General features: G+C 43.5%; 1 protein-coding gene across 1 annotated transcript in view; it reads left to right on the plus strand.

Annotated features, from left to right (window-relative positions):
• nampt1 (nicotinamide phosphoribosyltransferase 1) overlaps positions 1–20921 on the plus strand; it is a 47365-nt gene that overhangs the window by 18187 nt on the left and 8257 nt on the right. Inside the window, exons 5-7 of the mRNA XM_083657018.1 lie at positions 6781–6939; positions 9129–9265; positions 19540–19765. Of these exons, the coding sequence (XP_083513144.1) occupies positions 6781–6939; positions 9129–9265; positions 19540–19765 (522 nt within the window). The remainder of the gene's footprint in view (positions 1–6780; positions 6940–9128; positions 9266–19539; positions 19766–20921) is intronic.

A 20921-nucleotide genomic window follows, 5' to 3' on the forward strand; every position in this document is an offset into this window, starting at 1 on the left:
GTACCGGTACTAACAATGGACCTTTTTCACAGCCGCCATTTTGTGTGTAAAAGACAGGGTAAAGACAGGTGCAACCAACTCACTAATTGCACTGGAACACCTAAATGGACTGGAAGTTGGAAACCCTAGTTAATGTTTTGGTGCACCTGTGTTACTTCCTGCCTTTTAGACACAAAATGCCTGCCTGGAAAAAGGCCTATTGTGTGTCTTTTCAGAGCACGTTGTTACACTGTTGTGTGTATCAAGAGTACAACGTGAAGTTGATTATTACAATTTGAAGCAGGCGGTCTTGGAAGGATATTTGAAGGGAACGTCCTCAAACCATATTGAGTTAACATACAGATTTGCTCCTTACTGATCTCAGGCACCTACGTACAGCACGCGAACACGCTGTCCACAATGACTCGACAAGACTTCATTCAGTTACCATGAGCAATGTCCTCCTTGCCACCCCCTCCTCTCTCTCTCTCTCTCTCTCTCTCTCAGCAACCTTATAATGTTTACTTAATGGGGATCAGTAATGTAATACACACAGACACAATATCAATAGATCACAGAGCAAGGCAAGAGGAAGGTATTTAGACGCGCTGTCAAGTTCACAGTGACAACGCACGCATACACAAACACTGCATATAACGGGATACAGGCGCACGCCAACACAGTCATTCCCCACCCTATAAATACATGCATAAACACACACACACACACACACACACACACACACACAAAGTCATTCCCACGGTATAAATACACGCATAAACACACACACACACACACACACACACACACACACACACACACCCCATGGTATAAATACATGCATAAACACACACACACACACACAGTCATTCTTCATAGCTGATATAAAATTAGATGTAGTGCTCAGCCTGGTGTCCTTGGGCTGCGTCATTAGGTCAAACTCTCTCTCCCTCGCTCTTCCACTCTCCCTTATCCACTCCCTGTTTCTCTTTTTCTCCCCTCTGTCATTCTCTCTCTCATGCTTTCTCTTTGTTTCTCGCTCTTTCGCTTTCTCCTTCATTCTTACTCTCTTCCTCTCCCCCTCGTTATCTGTCTCTCTCATTTCTTACGTCACTCCATTTTGTTTTGGACATTGACCGAGAAGTTATGTGGGTGTGTGTGTGTGTGTGGGTGTGTGTGTGTGTGTGTGCGCGCGTTGCATTCTCATCTCCAGAGTGTTGTTTTACGGTAGCGCTGCGCTTGTGACAGTTGAACACATTATCCTTGACAGACTGTCACATTACGATCACATATTTCAAGTTATATAAATAGCATAAATGACTGAGAGGGCATTTTTAACCTTTAATGTATCTTCATATTTCACATTATGATACTAGGTGACATGTTAGGCTACACAGGAAAAGGTCACTGTGCAGATAAGACGTTGGCTGCATGACCTTGCATGTGTGTGTTGTGGTGTGTGCCGACATTAGCCTTGCTCCGGCAGTCACATGAGCCCATAATGGTTTAGATTATGAGTAGGCATGTGACCTGCTCAGGGTTATAGGGTGGACCTGGAAAACCCACACTGCCATAGTATCTAGTTTACATGTTGTGCAGCACACTAGTTTAGTGGAGACTTTGAGTGTAATAGCAAAAAATAATAATACTACTACTAAGTTTACAGAAATATCATTTTTCAGCTTGTTTTAATGTCTGTGAGGGAGCGTTTTCTAATTGTTGCTAAACTGTCTATTCTTAGTTTTTGAACACCTATGACACCTATGCTTTTCTTATGCTCTTCTAACTTCTATGGAAGCTCTAACTGAAGAGATAACGTCTTGCTTTAACTCTACTTGAGTGACCTATTATAACGTCAGCACATTCTGTATGTCCTTGGAAGAAACATCTCTTCTGTTATCCTGCTCTTATCTCTTCTCTTTGGAGAGAGAGCATGTTAAAGGTCCCATATTACTGAAAACAAGCTTTTCCCTGCCCATACATAATTTACTGTATATACTTTAGTCATCCTTAAACCTAACAACCCACAGAATGGGAAAAGTGAATGCCTCGGCATTGTTGCCCTATATAGCCTCCTTCCTGGGAAAACATGGTTCTACAAGCCGTTTTGATTGCAAATATGCAAATTGATTGCTATTTGGTTTTACATGTTCTGTCACAGAGTTTTCTTCTACAAGGAACTGCCATGTTAGTTTTGGAGTTTTTCAGGATCTGCACCCTCCCCATCACCCAGTCGATCAGGCGGCCAATCAGACAGCGCCTCATTATCATGGCATGCCCGCCCACTCAGACCAGCGCATAGTTAAAGGAGAATTCCGTTTTTTTTTACACCCTGGACCTTATTTCCAGCTTTAACGACGAAATGAACCCAATGGAGCCCAAGTGGCATGTGGGTCGGAGTCACGTTTCAGACTGAAAACATAACTTGTCTGAGATGACAGGTTGAGAGGCGGGCCATAGTAGCATGTCGATGATTTTATTTGACAATTCTGGGGACTGGAATGGGCTTTGGCCAATCCTAGTGTGTTCCGCCCCTAAATCGAGTGGGATTCAGCGTGTTGTGGTGCTCTCCTCAGGAAGAGCCTGGTGACATGAGGTTAGTGGAGCTACGCCCACAGGCAGACAGCTGCTTTTGTGTGGAGTGGAGAGTGCAGCCTGTTGGCCTGCAGAGGGGCCGGGGTCTGAATTCGGCCTTAACAACGTTAACTAACGTTATCCTGGAATGCGAGTTTAACGAGCCAGTTGCATTTCTTTTTCATTCTTAGACATTACCGTTTGCTTTATTTTGTATGTTACATACAATTGGCCACGTTAGTAGTTAGTTCATGGCCTAGAAATTCTGCCAGAGTACAGACACTAGGCGCCATTTTCTCCTTCATTTGGAGGAGAAAATTCTCCTGAAATAAAGATTGATTGACAGCTGCCATGTCGTGATCGGTCGTGATATGATTGAAATGGGGTAGAAATGTGATAGTACTATGTGACATCAGCAAACTGTAGAATACTGTTATGAATGAAATCTTGAAAAATGAACTTTTCATGTGAAAAAGTGTGGAAAAACTAAAGAAATTTGATTTTTGTGATTTTTTTGCATACATACATTAATAAATAGGTGCACTGAATACCCAGGTATTTGAACTAAAATGAAAAAACAAACATTTTTGGGTTCAGCTCGACTTTAAATATGATGTTTAACACATTGAGTGCCAAGGACTTCTGTGGACGTCCTAAAAAAAAGTAACGAGGAGTGCCAAGGACGTCTGTGGACGTCCTAAAATCATAATTCATATTATTCCATAATTCTGCTGTTTAAGGTCGTACCTAGCCAGTGAGCATGAATCCCTTCAAGGGATCACACGGCGCCACCTTAAACATCGACACGGGAGCTGCGCCACCCACCTCAGATCCTTTACTTTGTGCAGGAGAAAGCAGGGAAAGACGTGATCAAAGGGGAAACCGATGCATGCTGCAGCCAGAGCCGTATAGATTGCTCTGTCTGCAGCTGAAAGTTGGCTGCATCCGCGCCCACAACTGAGCTCTTCTGCTTCTATCTATCTGTCTGCATATAGTTTCTCCACACGATTCCCTGCCAGAAAGCCAGCACCCGAAGCCGAACGGCCAAACCTTTTCGTTCAGTCGCGTTTGGCATTTCCTTGTTGCGCTGGGATCCACCCGGGGCAAAAACGGAGTCTGAGAAAACAGACCCTGTGCGTGTGGGGAGGAGCCCGCAGCTCAGAGGTGGAGAGGGGGGGGGGGGGGGGAGCACGCAGGCTGCACAGAACCACACCACGCCACCACATCAGAAAACACCAGCCAGAGTCAGTGAATGTGCTCGAAATTAGAGTGCAAAAAGTATTCATAAAAGTGACTATATCTTGAAAAGTAAAAAAAAACAGCAGAAAACCCTTGAAAGTGCTCTTCTTTCAAAGGCTGTCATTTCATAATGGAACTGTCTAGAAACAAAATTTCTTCTTTGGAAGAAGCAGGAGTGTCCAATGTTTCATTAAAGTCCAGCCCTGTCAATATAGCCCTAATAGAAAAAATTCTATAGCTGTTTTCAACTGAATGGAAGTGAATCTGGCACAGGCTCCAGACAATTTTACTGAAGCGCTGTGGCACTCAATGTGTTAAGTCACCCTGACAACTTCGGTTTGATTACCCTCAGCAGAAATGATAATCAGTTTGAACTGCAACCTGAAAACAGGGCATCTGAAATGATTGTATTTATGTCTAGTCAAAAGCTTATTTTCCGACACACAGCGGCTCTTATGCTTATTATACAGTATAATAGAGAGAACATGAATTAGTGATGTAACGTACCTCTGTGCTGCTGACAGCCTGCTCTATGTGCTGTCCGTCACATAGATAGCACCTCCTGCTTTATCTCCCGCTGTGCTTTGTAATCCATATATGACGTTATTCCATACGAGCAGCAATTGAATTCAAATTAATCCTCCATAATCTTGAAATCAGATAATATCTATAGGCTACGCTAGGCTCCTAGCTACACAACAAACTGAGTCAACTTTGACCTGCCCCGGATGTGCTTGTCTTCTTCTTGTTTGGTAACAGAAGAAGAAGAGAAGCGCTTCTGTTTGGTAACAGAAGAAGAAGAGAAGCGCTTCTGTTTGGTAACAGAAGAAGAAGAGAAGCGCTTCTGTTTGGTAACAGAAGAAGAAGACATGCACAACCGGGGCAGGTCAAAGTTGACTCAGTTTGTTGTATAGCTAATAATAATACATTTTTTTTACATATTTTTTTAAATACACCCGGACTGCCTTCTTTCACATCCGCAACATCTCTAGACTCCGCCCATCCCTCTCCCAATCCAGCACAGAAGTTTTGGTCCATGCATTTGTAACATCCAGGATTGACTACTGTAACTCTGTTCTCTCCGGCCTCCCCACCAAACTCCTCAACCGACTCCAGCTCATACAGAACTCTGCCGCCCGGATCATTACCCGCACTAAATCCTCTGATCACATCACCCCCATTCTCATCCAACTCCACTGGCTCCCTGTTCCATACAGAATTAACTACAAAATCCTCCTGCTCACTTATAAAGCTCTCAACCACCAAGCACCCATCTAATGTACCTCTCTGACCTCCTGCACGACTACACCCCCTCCCGTTCCCTGCGCTCCTCCACTGCTGGTCTCCTCACTGTCCCTTCACACCGCCTCACTACCATGGGTGCAAGGGCCTTCAGCTGCACTGCCCCCAAGCTCTGGAATTCCCTACCCCCACACATCCGACAGTCCGACACCATCACAACATTCAAATCCCACCTGTTCAAACTGGCCTACTCCCTGTAATTAATGTCACTTCTGCTTCTAATGTCACTCCTGCTGTAATTTGCCCTGTTTTTAATATGTATATGTTCTTATTACGTGAAACTGTTTTTATATGCACTGTAAGGCGACCTTGGGTGTTCTGAAAGGCGCCTCGAAAATAAAATGTATTATTATTATTATTATTATGTGACGGACAGCAAACAGAGCAGGCTGTCAGCAGCACGGAGGTACGTTACATCACTAATTCATGTTCTCTATAATAAGCATAAGAGCCGCTGTGTGTCGGAAAATAAGCTTTTGACTAGACATACCATAAATACAATCATTTCAGATGCCCCGTTTTCAGGTTGCAGTTCAAACTGATTATCGTTTCTGCTGATGCTAATAAAACTGAAGTTGTCAGGTTGACTTCAACATCATATTTAAAGCTGGAAATAAGCTCCAGGGTGTAAAAAAAACTGAATTCTCCTGAAGAAACTGAGAGGATGGAGAGGTCCTACAGAGCCTGCATTTGTCTTTTTTGCCACATAATTCATAACTATATTTTAAAGACCACCAACAAATGGTTTAAACCAGTGGTTCTCAAATGGGGGTCCGCGGACCCCCAGGGGTCCGTGGCACTTTGCCAGGGGGTCCGCGAAAAGTTTTCAGGTAATTTTTTTTTTTTTTTTTTTTTTTTAATTAAAAAAAAATGCTACATGTTACTTATTCCTTCTCAAACTACTTCCTACATGGCGCTAGTCTATCAAAATATCTTGGCTGTCATTGATTGTGTTGCATAGTGGTTTTCTGGATTGTTGACAAATTGTGATATTGTAAGTCGCTTTGGACAAAACAAAAGCGTCTGCTAAATGACGTAATGTAAATGTAATGTAATAAAAAAATAGATATATATATATTTTTTGCAAAATCTTCATAGTTCAACGAAAATAGTTTATGCTTTAAAACTAAAATGGTTCATGGATTACATTCTAATAACAAACCTATCAAATTAAAAGTCAAGCACGTTACCGTGGAAACAATTAAGCTTAGCCCAAAATCACAAATCAGAATGAGGGGGTCCCCGGTATATTTTCTATCTTGTAAGGGGTCCTTGGCTGAAAAACATTTGAGAACCTCTGGTTTAAACGGCTAAAAAGAGCATAATATGAGACATTTAATATAATTTCTTTCTCAGAAAATCCCAGTCCATATCTCAACAGAATCATCTCAATTACAATAAAAAGTTGAGTCATTTTACAGGAGTTTGTCGTGATGACTTTAGTATTGAGTCCATTGACAACTTAGAGGTTCACAGTACATACTGACATGGTATAAAGAGAACAGGATGTAATTAACAGTGGAAAGGGAGAGTGAAAGATATGGACAGTAAACTACATATCACGCTACATCTGCATTCAGTGAAATATTCTCACACCCCAAAATGGAAATACAGATCCAATGACCCAGATGAACTGTATTCAACTCCCTGTTTCTCTCTCCTCCTCTTCTCGCCTCCCTCCATCAGACCATCCTTGTACAAATCTGGTACCCCATCACCGTGGCGACCAACTCCAGAGAGCAGAAGAAGATCCTTGCCAAGTACCTTCTGGAGACTTCTGGGAACTTGAAGGGCCTGGAGTACAAACTGCATGACTTTGGCTACAGAGGCGTCTCCTCGCAAGAGGTAGAATACAGTGGACTTTAATCAAGTGGAATCACACAGAGAGGAAGGAAAGGTCATTTTGAGAAAAACATACAGAAACATGCTCAAGTGGAAGGTCGCCAGTTTGAATAACGGAAATCGAAAATCTAAATCGCAATATTGTATGAATGTACTTGCTTAAGAGAGAGGGGTGTCCAAAATGGATTTCTAAATGAGGGGTTTTAGAGCTGCAGTTAATCTTTGGTCCATGAATCAAGTACAGTACCGGTGAAAACCTTTCTCGTCATCCTCAAACTCAGTAAATTCTGCACCCTGATCACTTTTCTCTAACGATCCCGAAGCTCTAAAAAATTTACCACAAGAAAAACAATTCAATTTTTTTGTTAATATTGTCACCTCTACCTTCAACATAGCGTTATGGTGCCCTTGATCAAGGCCCTTAACCCTCTATTTCCCCAGTAGGGCTGTCACTTTTTCTTCGAAATTTGAAAGTTACTTCGAACATGGAGGAAAAAATAACATTTGAGCTGTTAATTACCTGTTCGAATAATAAAAAGGCAAACTCCACTTAACTGTGACAGCGTTAAACAAGCGCACCTTACATGTATGCCCAGTTCAGAGAAGCAGTTGGAGGAGGAGCAGAAGTCGGTTGTGTTGTGAAAATTTTAAGAGAAAGAAGAAACTACAGATTCTTTCCTGTTTTCAACCCAATGTGAATAACGTTACAGGTCTTCAACTGTGAATTCAACTCGCTTGTTTCCATGAAGTTGCTCCATTACATAGGCTGCTGACTGTGTTTCTACCTCTCCTTAACATAATGTTGGGTACCAAAACAGGATTAAAAGAGACTCGCGACACTGATTAGCTCCCAATGTTTTGTTTAATTTTGCATTTTAAAAGACAACGTTTCGAGCTGTTGCAGGCTCTTCGTCAGGTCAGGCAGCAATAATCAAGAGAGGTTCAGGTGTTCCTCATGAAGGATCTGGGTCCCACCTGTGGGTGTGGCCATGATCATGTTTGGTGATCAGTGTGCTGGACATCAGGTGTCAAAAGACATGTTTAACCCAGAAAAAATCTGACATTGCTAAGAATATATAGTCATAGTAAGTGAGAAGTAGCAATACATATAAACAAGTTCGAAAATATACAAAAAGGGCCTATTCAATTTTATTCATGTGGCCCATAAATTTTAAAATTACTTGGGGGTTGGCTACTATGATCTCATGAGATATATTAACACTCTACCCCCCCCATAGGAATGAAACAACATAGAATAAGCAACAAACAATACATGATAGTGGAAGAAGATAATAACTCGTCGATTTTATCAAAAAATATATATTAGACAAAGAAGGCGAGGCATCAAAATGGAAAACTTTCTCAGAGGTGAAAATGTGGTTTTCTCTCTTGATTATTGCTGCCTGACCTGACGAAGAGCCTGCAACGGCTCGAAACGTTGTCTTTTAAAATGCAAAATTAAACAAAACATTGGGAGCTAATCAGTGTCGCGAGTCTCTTTTAATCTTGATGAATTAACCACTTTGGACTCAGCACCTACAAGAAGAGATGTGCGTGTGTTTTCTCTAATTTTTCGGGTACCAAAACAGCCCAGCCCATACCAATCTAACATTATCCGTTAGTAAATCTGTCCGTTTTCTGCCAGCTACAGTAGTTTAATCCAACACACACGTTGTGGGTCGGGATCGTTAACGTTATTATTTGTGTACCATTCAATATTGGTTGTGATGGTCTACTGATTCAGTCGCCTGCCTCTGTGCTATAGTATCCAAGCCCGCTGGTGTCTGCCTCTCATGCAGAGCTCAGCTGTCCTTCTGTTGTAAATGACATGCATTGCAGCAGCGCAGCCAAACGGTATAGCAGCGACTTCATAAATTATAAATGAATCGTCCACGCGGGGGGGGGGGGGGGCAATTAACTTTGAATATAATCAAACGAATTGTGTCAATTAAAGTTCTTTTGAATTTTATTTTTGGAAAAAGTGACAGCCCTATTCCCCAGTAGAGCTGCTCAGTGGCCCGTAGCAGCTCCCAGGCAAGAATGTGCTGAAAATTAATGTGCATGTAAAAAAGAAGAAAAAAGTAAAGGTTATTTAAAAAGGGAATATATATATGAGAGATGGCCATGAGACATGTATAATGTGAATTTGTGGTCATTCATCTCCCCTGCTTCCTCTCACCTCCTGTTTTCAGACCGCAGGCATCGGAGCCTCCGCCCACCTGGTCAACTTCAAGGGCACAGACACGGTGGCTGGCATCGGAGTCATCAAGAAGTACTATGGCACCAAGGACCCCGTGCCCGGCTTCTCAGTGCCCGCTGCAGAGCACAGGTACACACACACTTACACTTTAAATGTTTTATTTATTAATATGGTTTAAAGTAATTTAAGGATACAAAAAGCACCATCCCCACCGCACAGCCTTGCTGTCTATTGCCCTGTATTTTAGATGCAGAATATTTCACTCAGTGTGGCCTACATTTCGGAGCTGCAGTGTAGGGCAGGACCCTAATTTTAGTTTATTTTTTTAACTGGAGGGCATAGTAGCTAGTGAGTCACAAAGTTCACCAACCAGTTTTAATTGAGCGAACCATACGTTAATATGTAGCGACAACAATCAAGTGCAAGGGTCACGACAATAGGTACAAGTCATTATAACACAGAATTAGGGCTATCAAACGATTAACTTTCTTAATCGTGATTAATCTTGCGATTAACTATAGTTAATCGCAATTAATCGCATCTTTGTATCGCATGTTTAAATGCCATTATTTTTGCATTTTTATTCCGATATTAACACATTCACTGCCAGCCATTTTTTTTTTTACTGTAGGTAGCTTCTGCCAGAGGGTTTTTTTGAGGATTCTGGCTCATCTTTCAAGACCCGAGGATTCTTTTCTGCTAAGATTTTGTGAACACAAAATATCTCAAAAGAACTAATAGAATGTGTGCTTTCTCTGTCTAAAAGAGTTAGTTTGTAGAGTTAGTAGTTATGTAGGCATTAGCACTTGAATACAGCATGGTTTCAGCGTCTGAAAATTTAAGCTGAGATAAATAGCTTTTTGTGAAATTCGATAGAACAGTCACTTTAACCATTCATTTTTGGCATCAGTAAGACGTCAGACATCTAAACAATAGTTTTGAACAGTAATTTCCTCCATAACAGCAGGAAACCCCCCTCTACTTCAAACTCCTCCCTCCGTGTGTGTTCTTCTTGGCTGCAGCGGGCGTGTCACAAGCTCGTTTCTGCTGCTGCTGCTGCTGCTGCTCCTGTCTGCTGGCGGCCGCTGGGCGAGGATGGGCTCGCTCGTTTCTTGGGGTTTCGGTTGAGAAACCCCAAGAAACGGGTTTTTTTTTGCGATTCTGGTCTTATTTATGCTGCGTGTTTCAATGTGTGTTGTACCCATAATCTATTATGCAAATTTGCAATCCCCCACCGCCAGCAATCAGCGCGAAAGCGAAAGCGTTTTTGCCAATCCATTTTACAGTATGAGAACGGTTTCATCGCGCGTTCCCCTGCAGTTTTGGCTCGGCTTTTTCTAGTCTGGAGAGCACTGTCGCCACTTAGTGGGTCGGTGGAATGGGTTGTACACGTTCGGTGGCTTCAATATTTATATAAGAGATGTAAAAGGGTTAGATCAACGTCCCACCGTTTTTTTTGACGTATTAACACGTCATTGGCAGTCAACCGTTGGATTTTTTTTGACGTATTAACACGTCATTGGCAGTGAACGTGTTAATAATTATTACCAGTGTGTCGTGATTGGGAATCAAATGAATGCAAATAAATGTGCTTTGTGATCTTGAATTTTAGATTTATTTTCAATTCAATAGAAGTGCAATGTAGACAGGAGGTAACAATGTCTACAAAATATATCTTGAACAGAAAATAAATGCACAATTGTAAACAGTGCAGTACACGCTCCAGAACCGATACTTCCGGCGGCGGTGCTGTGGAGCAGTTGAAACCCAAAATGACACAACCGAAGAATGCTGTGTCTGAGCTAAAAACTTTGGCACTTCCATGTGAATAATAGCTCGGTATTGGAAACTACGGAAGATTTTGGAGTACATTGGTGCTGTAGCATTGGATAACAACATTGTGTGTGAGGTAGGTACAGTTTTATTGTGATTGATAACGTCTATATCGAGTCTCGTGTTAAGGCTACAGCGACGCTAGCTGCTCCGGTATGCTTAGCTTTTAGGTGATAGCTCAAACTCGATGTACTTCGGTGATATTTTAATTCCGTTTTACACAAGGTGCAAACTACTGTTGACTTGTCCATTATGCCATTTGGGAGTTTTTTTTAAGTAAAACGAGTCATTTAGAAGCGTATTGCTGTCTTTCTTTTCGATGCCTGCACCAACAGCAGGAGACAGGCTACCGGCTTGACTACAAGTACGGGTGCGTCTCGAGTCGAAGGGACAAAATAGCGGCAAGCGATTAATGCAATAAAAGAAAAACGTGTTATGGTCGGCTAACGCGTTAATGCTGACAACCCTACACAGAATAGATCACCATAAGAAAATGACAGGGCGTCCCCGGTGGCTCACCTGGTAGAGCGCGTACCACAAAGGCTTAGTCCTTCGCACGGCCGGTCCGGGTTTGAATCCAACCCGTGGTCCTTTGCCGCATGTTATCCCCTCTCTCTCTCTCTCCCCACCCTTCCTGTCTGCCTACTGTCCTATCAATATCAATAAAGGCAAAATGCTCCGCACCAACTTCTCCTTTAATGTGGGAGCGTGTCTGAAAGAGATAGCTGGAGGGTCAGGAAAAACAGTTTGTAAGGAAGGATGGTCACTTTGTAGAATAGACCCAATTCCTTTTAATTATGTCCTTGGTGCTGTGGGACATTGTGCTTTACTGGGCGGTGAAGTATACCTGTCCAGTATTGGGGGTGCGGCCACTTTTTTCCAAAGAGACTTTCCAGAGCTTTAGCTTTGGTATAAGCCTGGTTGAGGGTGTCTGCCTTGTAGCCCCTGTGTTTGAATCTTTGGTGCATGTTGATAGCCTGTTGAAATCATCATCCGTGTCACATATTCTCCTTATGCAGAGTTCAGACTAGGTGCCCTGAGCCCTTGGCGAGCTGTTTTTGGAGCTCTGCGACAAACCCCCCCCTGATCAGAGGCAAATCACGTTGGCTTGGCGCTCGCAAATCGACGCTCGCTTGTTAAGTGTGAACTGTCCATAGACGCAAGCAGGGAGCTCCCCCAAACACTCACCGATGAGTCACAGAGGTCTGACGGATATCTAGCCTGCTTGATATCTGGTCGTGTCGGGAGAGAAGAGCGTAGTGAGGCAGACACGGCCAGGGTGATGTGTCCTGTCTGCAGCACGCTACAAACCGGCAAGTGATCTGACAGAAGAGGCCATTCTCCGGGATTGGTACAAACTGCTGTCCCACAACCAAAAAACTAATTTAAAAAACCAAGTAACTATGCAAATCGTATATGTTTACTAAAATCATTCTATTATCCATTGAAACCCGAAATAATATTTGAGATAGCCATGAACTTAATAACTCAGACGAAATCTGACATTGAACCAATTTTGGAGACTGACCCATCGATGTGCGAGCGTGTGTTTAGAAATAATAAAGCCATGTGAGACTGCGTTTGCGGACTCGTCTGTGATTCTCCTGGTGAAGTATCTTGTAATGTGTGATCCCCCTGTCGCAGCTCAGCCATATAGTGTGAAAACCAAAATGACTTAAAGACTCCTGATTACAAGACAGACAGTTGTATAGTGTATAGCACCCAGCAGCTTGATAGAAACTTAGTAGAAATGGTGTCTACATTACACCAACACTCGGCCACAAGGAAAAGGTTTCAAGGCTCGTTACTGCATGAAGAAAAGCTGATATTCTGTCTACTGTTCCATGGGCTATCTTGGCTTCGTTCAGGAAGCTAAGCTAACGTGACTAGGTCTAGGTCTGTGAACGTCAATAGAGTGCCAAAGTCACACCCTCTCCCTTTCCATGGGATTTCATCTGCCATTCATTTTTCCATAGACCTGGTGTAAAATGCTTATAAACCAAGTGATTCAACTATACTTAGAATCAGGGGAGACCATATAACATTTGTGAGTCGCATTTTTTTTTTTTTTTTTTTTTTTAGGGGTGGACGAATTTCGACGAAAAGTCGACTTTGGCCCAGTGAATTTCGAATAGTGTCTTTGCTAGAAATGCCCATCCCTAGTCACCATGAAGTCACTAGGGGGCATACATTCCTCAGGTCATTGTTGTAAATAGAAATTGAGAGCCTCAAGGCCTTCAGTATGTTTGTGTAAAGGGACTCAACATCCATGGTGACTAAGCATGAGTCACCCATATTCTGCAGTTAATCCAGTTTTTTAACCCGTGTGGTGTCTTGGAGAAATGCAGGCAAGTCAGAAACAAAAGGTTTGATGAAATAATCAATACATTTAGAGGCCAATTCTGTGATGGTTTCAATACCACTAATAATCTGTTGACCTGGTGGTTTAGAGAAGAATCCTTGTGCATTTTGGGCAACATGTAAATGAAGCCAAGTGAGGGGTTTTTGGTATTAAAAATGTGTGTTCCTTTTCTGTTATCCATTTCTCCTCTTTACTTATGCCCACTAATTCTCTTAGTTCACGTTCCATCTTTTCCACTGGTTTAGATGCTAAAGGTGAGTAGTATGTGAGCCATGTCAGCCATTTTGACCACTAGTAGGTTGTCATTGTTCTGAAGCCATTGGGTGGCCTGGTTTTCCTTCCCTGTGAGGTTGGGTCTCCGTGGTCCTCTGGTCCCATTCTGAAATAGTTTTTCAACATCAGGTGTTACCTTTTTAGTGACTCCATTTAGACATGCATTGTTGTTGATGGGAAAGAATGTGACTTGGGTGTAAATGGGCTAGAAGCTGTGATGTGTTCTGTATTAGATGAGGTTCTGGACACAGTATTGTGAGGGTTTTGATTGTATCATGCCTTTAAATGTAGATTTCTATCAAACTTGAACAACATGCAGTCATCAGAGAGGGGTATACCTGCAATGTTTATCACGTCTGGTTGACTGTGTCAGTCGGGAGGGGAGGCCTTCCCATATAGCGGTGTCTGTCGGGAGGGGAGGCCTTCCCATGCACGTCCTGATATCACCGTGTTGGTGTCGTTCCTGGACCAACATTTTTTTCTAGTATGGGCAGGGAAAACCCCGCCCCGAACTCGTGATTGGTCGCCACAATTGCTTCTTCCTGAAAATGTGTGACAAGTAAAAAAGATGTGTCTAAGATTAGAGTTAGGGGGCTCTATCTTGGTACAGGCGCTATCTGCTTTGTGCGCTTTGCACACCTGTTTGCGCCTGCCTTATACTATCGTCTCTGCATGACGATAGTAGCCATGCACAAGTGTTATGCCAGTTTTTGCATTTTGCCGCCAAACGCATCCCCACCTCACAGGAGCATATTGTAATGATTTATACAGAAACGTAACTGTTTAAAAATGATATAATTGTTTGGGAAGACGTGACCTCCCTGTTTTTAAGTTAAAACAGCCCCAAAATATGGTGATGATGCAATTAAAAACGGGGAAGCATAACTCGTCACAACAACGGGCGCAAACGCAGATTAGAAGCATGCCAATCAAGTTTCTCAGTGAATTATAGAATAGAACTTTAATTGCCACACGACCAGCGCCAGTGGTATTTGTTTTCGGTACAGGGTGTAAAGACACTGCATCTCAGTTACATTACATAAAGTGCATTACGATTAAGTGCATACAGACAAGACCAGTGACAGTGCAAAGTTACAGACAGACAACAACCTTTTAACAGACCAAGACAATACATACATAGAGTCACATAGGCATAGTGGCAGTCCTTGTGTTAACGTTCAGAGTTCTGATTGCTGTGGGGAAAAAACTGTTTTTGAAACGGGTGGATTTGGTGGCCAGTGACCTGAGTCGTCTACCAGAGGGGAGGGAACGGAAGAGATGGTTAGCCGGATGGGAGAGGTCAGAGATGATCTTTTTTGCTCGTTTTGTGACTCGTTGGTGGTAAATGGATTGGATTGATGGGAGGGCAGAGCTGGTGATTTTGGAGGCTTTATTTACGATGCGTTGTAGTCTTTTCCGTGAGTGATTGTCCATGTTTCCATACCAGACTGTGATAGATGAAGTGATGATGCTGCTTTCGATGATGGCTGTGTAAAAACGGACCAGGAGGCGTCTGTTCACTCTGAACTTTTTTAGTTGACGGAGGAAATATATTCTTTGGTGTCCTTTTTTAATGATGTGGTCTGTGTTGGTGTGCCATTTGAGGTTATTGCAGATATGGGTGCCTAGGAACTTGGCACGATGAGGTTATTGGCTGGGAGTTGATGTAGACCGGGAGTTTTGTATTTTGTTTCCGTCTGAAGAAGATGGTGATTTCTACTGTTTTGGAAGTGTTCAGTTGGAGGTTGTTGTCAGCACACAATTTGACTGTGCTGTCCACTGTATTCCTGTATTGTGATGAGGCCGATTATTGTTGTGTCGTCTGCGTACTTTAATATCTTTACTGAGCTGTGGTTGGATGGGAGGTCGTTTGTGTACAGGCCAAAGAATTGAGGGGAAAGGACGCACCCTTGAGGGGCACCTATGTTGATGAACAGGGGGTTGGATGTATTATGACCGATTTTGACCTTTTGTTCTCTGTTTAGCAGAAAGTGGAGGATCCAGTTGCATAAGGCTGGGTGAATATTCATGCCTATTAATTTATTGTACAGTTTGAGTGGGTGAATGGTGTTGAAGCCTAAACTGAAGTCAATAAATAGGATGCGTACATAAGTGTTAGATGAATCTAGGTGGTGTAGAGTGTGGTGGAGTGCTAGGTTGATGGCATCTTCAACAGATCGGTTAGTGCTGTATGCAAACTGGAAGGGGTCTTTAACAGATGCAGTGTGGGGTTTGAGGTGTGCTAGAACCAGGTGCTCAAATGCCTTCATGGCTACTGAAGTGAGTGCAACAGGTCTAAAATCATTCAGACAGCTCGCCTTGGAGGACTTGGGCACGGGGATGATGGTGGATGATTTAAAGCACTGTGGGACTACATTGACAGAGGGAGGTGTTGAAGATGGAGGTGAACACTGGGGCCAGCTGTGTGGGTTGATAGTTGATTACCTCACAGAATAATCTGCTGGTTACCCAATTTTAGCAGCAGAATTTGATGTCCTGGGGTGGCACGTCCGTGCGTAATGATGTTTCTGTGCTGCGCAGTGCGGAGATTATGGTGCGATCAAGCGCAGCGAGTGTTTTAGCGCCTGGAGCGCATTTAGCGCAGAGTAATTGCGCGCTGCTGACGATAGGATAATGCCATCTATCCCCACATTATAACGCTGAAATGCCTGCTTTGGCATGTGGCACGCCTATGCCCAGTACAATTATAACAGGCATGCACTTGTGCCCGCCCCCAATTTGCATTGTGCGCAGCGTTAAATGAGCACAAACGCTAAATTACCACTTTTGCGAAGATAGGGCCCATTGTTTTCTTATCTAACCACGACCATAACCAAACCCTAACCACATTGTTGTACTTGCCTAAACCTAATGTCTAACCTTAATGTTATATAAAAATGTGTGTGGTTTGACCGGGAGTCGAACCCCAGTCCTCAGATCGAAGGCAAGCACCTTACCCATTAAGCCATAGGACTGAGCACACCCTGAGCTGCACTTTTTCTACGCCCCTAACCCTAATCTTAACCACATTCTTTTCCTTGCCGCACGTTTTCAGGAAGAAGCAATTGCGGCGACCAATCAAATGAGTTTGGAGGCGTTCGGGGATTTCCCAGCCCATACTAGGAAAAAGTTTTGATCCAAGAGTGACACCAACACGGTGATATCAGGAGGAGCGCGTTCCCATATAGCTGCCTGTGTCTGTCAGGAGGGGAGGCGTTCCCATATAGCTGTGTCTGTCAGGAGGGGAGGCGTGTCTGTCAGGACGGGAGGCGTTCCCATATAGCTGTCTCTGTCAGGAGGGGAGGCGTGTCTGTCAGGAGGGGAGGCGTTCCCATATAGCTGTGTCTGTCAGGAGGGGAGGCGTGTCTGTCAGGAGGGGAGGCGTTCCCATATAGCTGTGTCTGTCAGGAGGGGAGGCGTTCCCATATAGCTGTGTCTGTCAGGAGGGGAGGCGTGTCTGTCAGGAGGGGGGGCTTTCCCATATAGCTGTGTCTGTCAGGAGGGGAGGTGTTCCACTTCCCGCATAGCTGTGGAAGCATGGTATCTGTTTAACAGGGAGCAAAAGTTGGGCTGCTGTAAATTGTTACAGAAAAAAGTGCAGCACATTCCAAAAATCCAATCTTATCTGTAGTGTAGTGTTGTGTTGTGTCAATACTAAACCAAGGGAAAGGAAAAATGCCTGTGGTCTGAGTTTGACTCCCAGTAGGCTAAGCTTTACTTTTCCAGCATTTCAACCCAATGTGGGTTTTTTCAGACAATCCCAAGCAAACTTTACGGTGGCAAGATTCAGTGTGTGTGGGTATCTTTTTTCCCTTTGTTCTGCTTTTACTTGTCTCTGGGCGTTTAACAAAGTTTGATATCTGACTGCCTGTTGTAGCTTTTTGAAAATAATAAATACCTCAGAATCACAAAGCAACACAGGTTGGCATAAAAAGAAACCGGGAAAAGTTTTGAAACTTGTTTGCTTTTTGTGTTGAAACCCTAATAATCCTCACAACTGCTTTTACAACCTCCAGAGAACCAGTAGTTGTTACGTCGCACATTAACATTCCTGTGACCAATGATAATCATCAGCACAGGGGATTCATCCAGATATTCCTAGAAACTGCAGGGTCCTAGAAACTGCGGGGTTGGGCATGTTTCTGCTCTTTTCAGCTCCAGTTCTGCCCTGCGGAAGATCGTCTGGTCCAGAAGCTAACTTTTCCATCCACAAGCCAAATGGATTTTTAGAATAGAAAACTTGTTCCAAATAATGGTTGCTTATCTGCCAATGAAAAGAGTGAAAATTTGCCCAGCACATTTGGCTGGTGCTGATGTTAATTTGCTACATTGCTTAGAGCTTGTTCAGCCTCATTATGCAGCACACCTGTCTCTGTTTGAGCTCAGGCCTGTGGATGGCTGGAGGTTAGAGGTCAGATTCTCTGCCCATCCCCCACCACCATAAAAACATCTCTTTCATCTCTGTCCCTTTCTCTCTTTGGCTCTTTCTCTTTTTCTCATTGTCCCATTTTCTTTTTTTCTTTTCCACCTTTTCCCTTCTCTTTACCTGTATGTCGTGTGTTGTTTTATACCACTACTGAGCCATTTTTCCTTCTCTCTCTCTGTCCGTCTCTCTCTCTCACACACTCACACACACACACACACACACACACACACACACACACAGCATTGCTCCTTCCTTGCCATCAGGGCAGTTACTGATGCTCCAACGCACCCTTCATCCCTGCACCAGTGCATTGTGGGATGGTGGCAGTAGTTGTCATAGCAACTGTTGTGTAATACTTCACTCCTCAATCTGGTTGGTTTTTGCTTTAGAGGGGGAGGAGCCACAGTGAAATTCCAATTCATTTGGACATAGAGGGAGGGATTTTGTCTCAAGCAGAGCAGAGGGGCTTTAGCTTAAATGCACTCAAAACGGCAAACTTTAACATCACCTAGACCGGTGCTGGTTCTCTGTGGAGTCCGGGTACCACCAGGGGTCCTTGAGGGGGTTCCAGGGGGTTCCCAGTAAATTGATGAATTGTTAAACAACACTATTATTTCATAGACTAGAGGTTATCACAATTAGAGAATGTAGAATGACTGTTTTGATCATAGGTTCAACGTTATCTCTCTCTACCTACAATGTGGAATTCTGGACAAAATCTAACAATAAAAAAAAAATCGGATTTGACTCTGAGAGACAAAATCTCATGAAAATAAATTAGGGGTCCTTGAAAAAGGTTGCGAATCATTGACCTTGACTGAAAAACATGCTATGATCCCCAGTCGATTTCATCAAAACCCCTTCAGACTCCACTTTACAGTTTCAAATGGAGCAGGAATGTCTTATGAAGTGGACTTTTGATCAAATCTTTAAAAAATCTACAAAAAGTTGTCCAGCTATAAATTCCAAAAGAAACTCACTAAATCAGAAGTAGAATTCAGAATGTTTCTCTCTCTCCACCAGAACATTGTCAGCTATTATTCAAACTTACTTCTCTCTCTGAGGTTGATTTAATCTGCATGGAGCAGCAGGCAGGTTGGGTTTACTGCATCAGGACAACTTCAAGTCTGTCAGGTTAAGTGGCCAATCACAGGAGAGTATATGCTGTAATTATATTTAATGTTCCCCCACTCACTGTAATGTCCTGTTTCAGAAAATGTGTCAATCTGTCATTTTAAGTATCGGTAGGTTAAAACAGACAGTGAAAACTACATGCAAAATACTGTTTGGTTCGTGTCTGGTCTCCTGGATTACACTCCCCTCTGCTGGAGAGTCTGTGACATTACTGCATCATGAATGTCCTCTGACTGTTTTCTGCAGTTTTTCAAATTATTTTCCACCTTTTTGTTCTAATTGTTTTTACCTTTACTTACATTTTGGCTCCACAATATGTCCTGTCTTCGGCGCTCTCTCTCTCACTCTCTCTCTGACGCTTCTCTCTCTCACCAGTACCATCACGGCATGGGGGAAGGACCATGAGAAAGACGCCTTTGAGCACATCATCAAGCAGTTTCCCAACGTGCCCGTGTCCATAGTCAGCGATAGCTATGACATCTACAATGCCTGTGAGAAGATCTGGGGCGAAGACCTACGGGGGCTGATAGAAATGCGCAGCGCAGACGCACCGCTGGTGGTGCGACCAGACTCAGGAGACCCCCTCGATACAGTTCTGAAGGTATGTTACACGGCTGTGGGCCACCTTTCACAGATTAGTCTACCTGGGCTGACAGACACGCCAAAAACATTTGAAAGGACCAGCGGCAACAACTAGATGCTGACCAATACGTTACCTCACGTCTCCTGTGGCGATACGTCTCCTGTGGCGGGGCCAAAAAGTTGTATTTGAGCACACCGCAAACACGACGCCCGACGGGCAACTAGCCCGTACGTTCTGCGCCTGATTCATGAAATGAATAGAAAATAGCGTTTGCATGCCATTTCTGCACACTTAAACAGCTTCGTAATTTGTAATATAGCTACTTCTAGTCTGATAAAAAGTTGCAAATGACACTAGCGTATGTCAGCCCTTGTTTGGTCTTTTACTGAAAGGAGGAGGCGGAGGTGAAAAAAAATAAGGAGAAACTAGATGGGTGCAGCGAGAGGCCTTGGAAATATCTGTGTTTTGGAATTATCAGATGAGATAAAGTTGGAAAATAAGCAGAGGGTTTTGTGTGCCCTCTCTTCTCCTGCGCTGTTTCGCTACCCCTGACCAACCAATCAGAGTGCTTTCTCTACGCCTGACCAGCCAATCAGAGTGATTTCTTTCACCAACGACCTGACGCCAAGAATCGGCCGCCGACAACCCGCCGTCAAAGCAGACTAGAGCCAATGGTGCGGGATACACCGCAAATACTAGAGCGACAGACGCCCAGACATAGCCGACCCAGTGGTTAGCACTGTTGCCTCATGGCAAGAAGGTCCCCGGTTCGAACCCCCGGTCCATCCCAGGTCCTTTCTGTGTGGACTGGAGTTTGCATGTTCTCCCCGTGTTCGTGTGGGTTTTCTCCGGGTTTCCTCTCACCATCAAAGACATGAATGTTAGGGTAAAGGATGTGCCCGTGTTCGTGTGGGTTTTCTCCGGGTTTCCTCTCACCATCAAAGACATGAATGTTAGGGTAAAGGATGTGCCCGTGTTCGTGTGGGTTTTCTCCGGGTTTCCTCTCACCATCAAAGACATGAATGTTAGGGTAAAGGATGTGCCCGTGTTCGTGTGGGTTTTCTCCGGGTTTCCTCTCACCATCAAAGACATGAATGTTAGGGTAAAGGATGTGATGTCCATTGATACTGTTCTGAAAATTAACATCCAGTTGACAAGCGCATGAGCAATGCAT

This window comes from Poromitra crassiceps, assembly GCF_964638095.1.
Source record: "Poromitra crassiceps genome assembly, chromosome: 2".
Taxonomy (NCBI): domain Eukaryota; kingdom Metazoa; phylum Chordata; class Actinopteri; order Beryciformes; family Melamphaidae; genus Poromitra; species Poromitra crassiceps.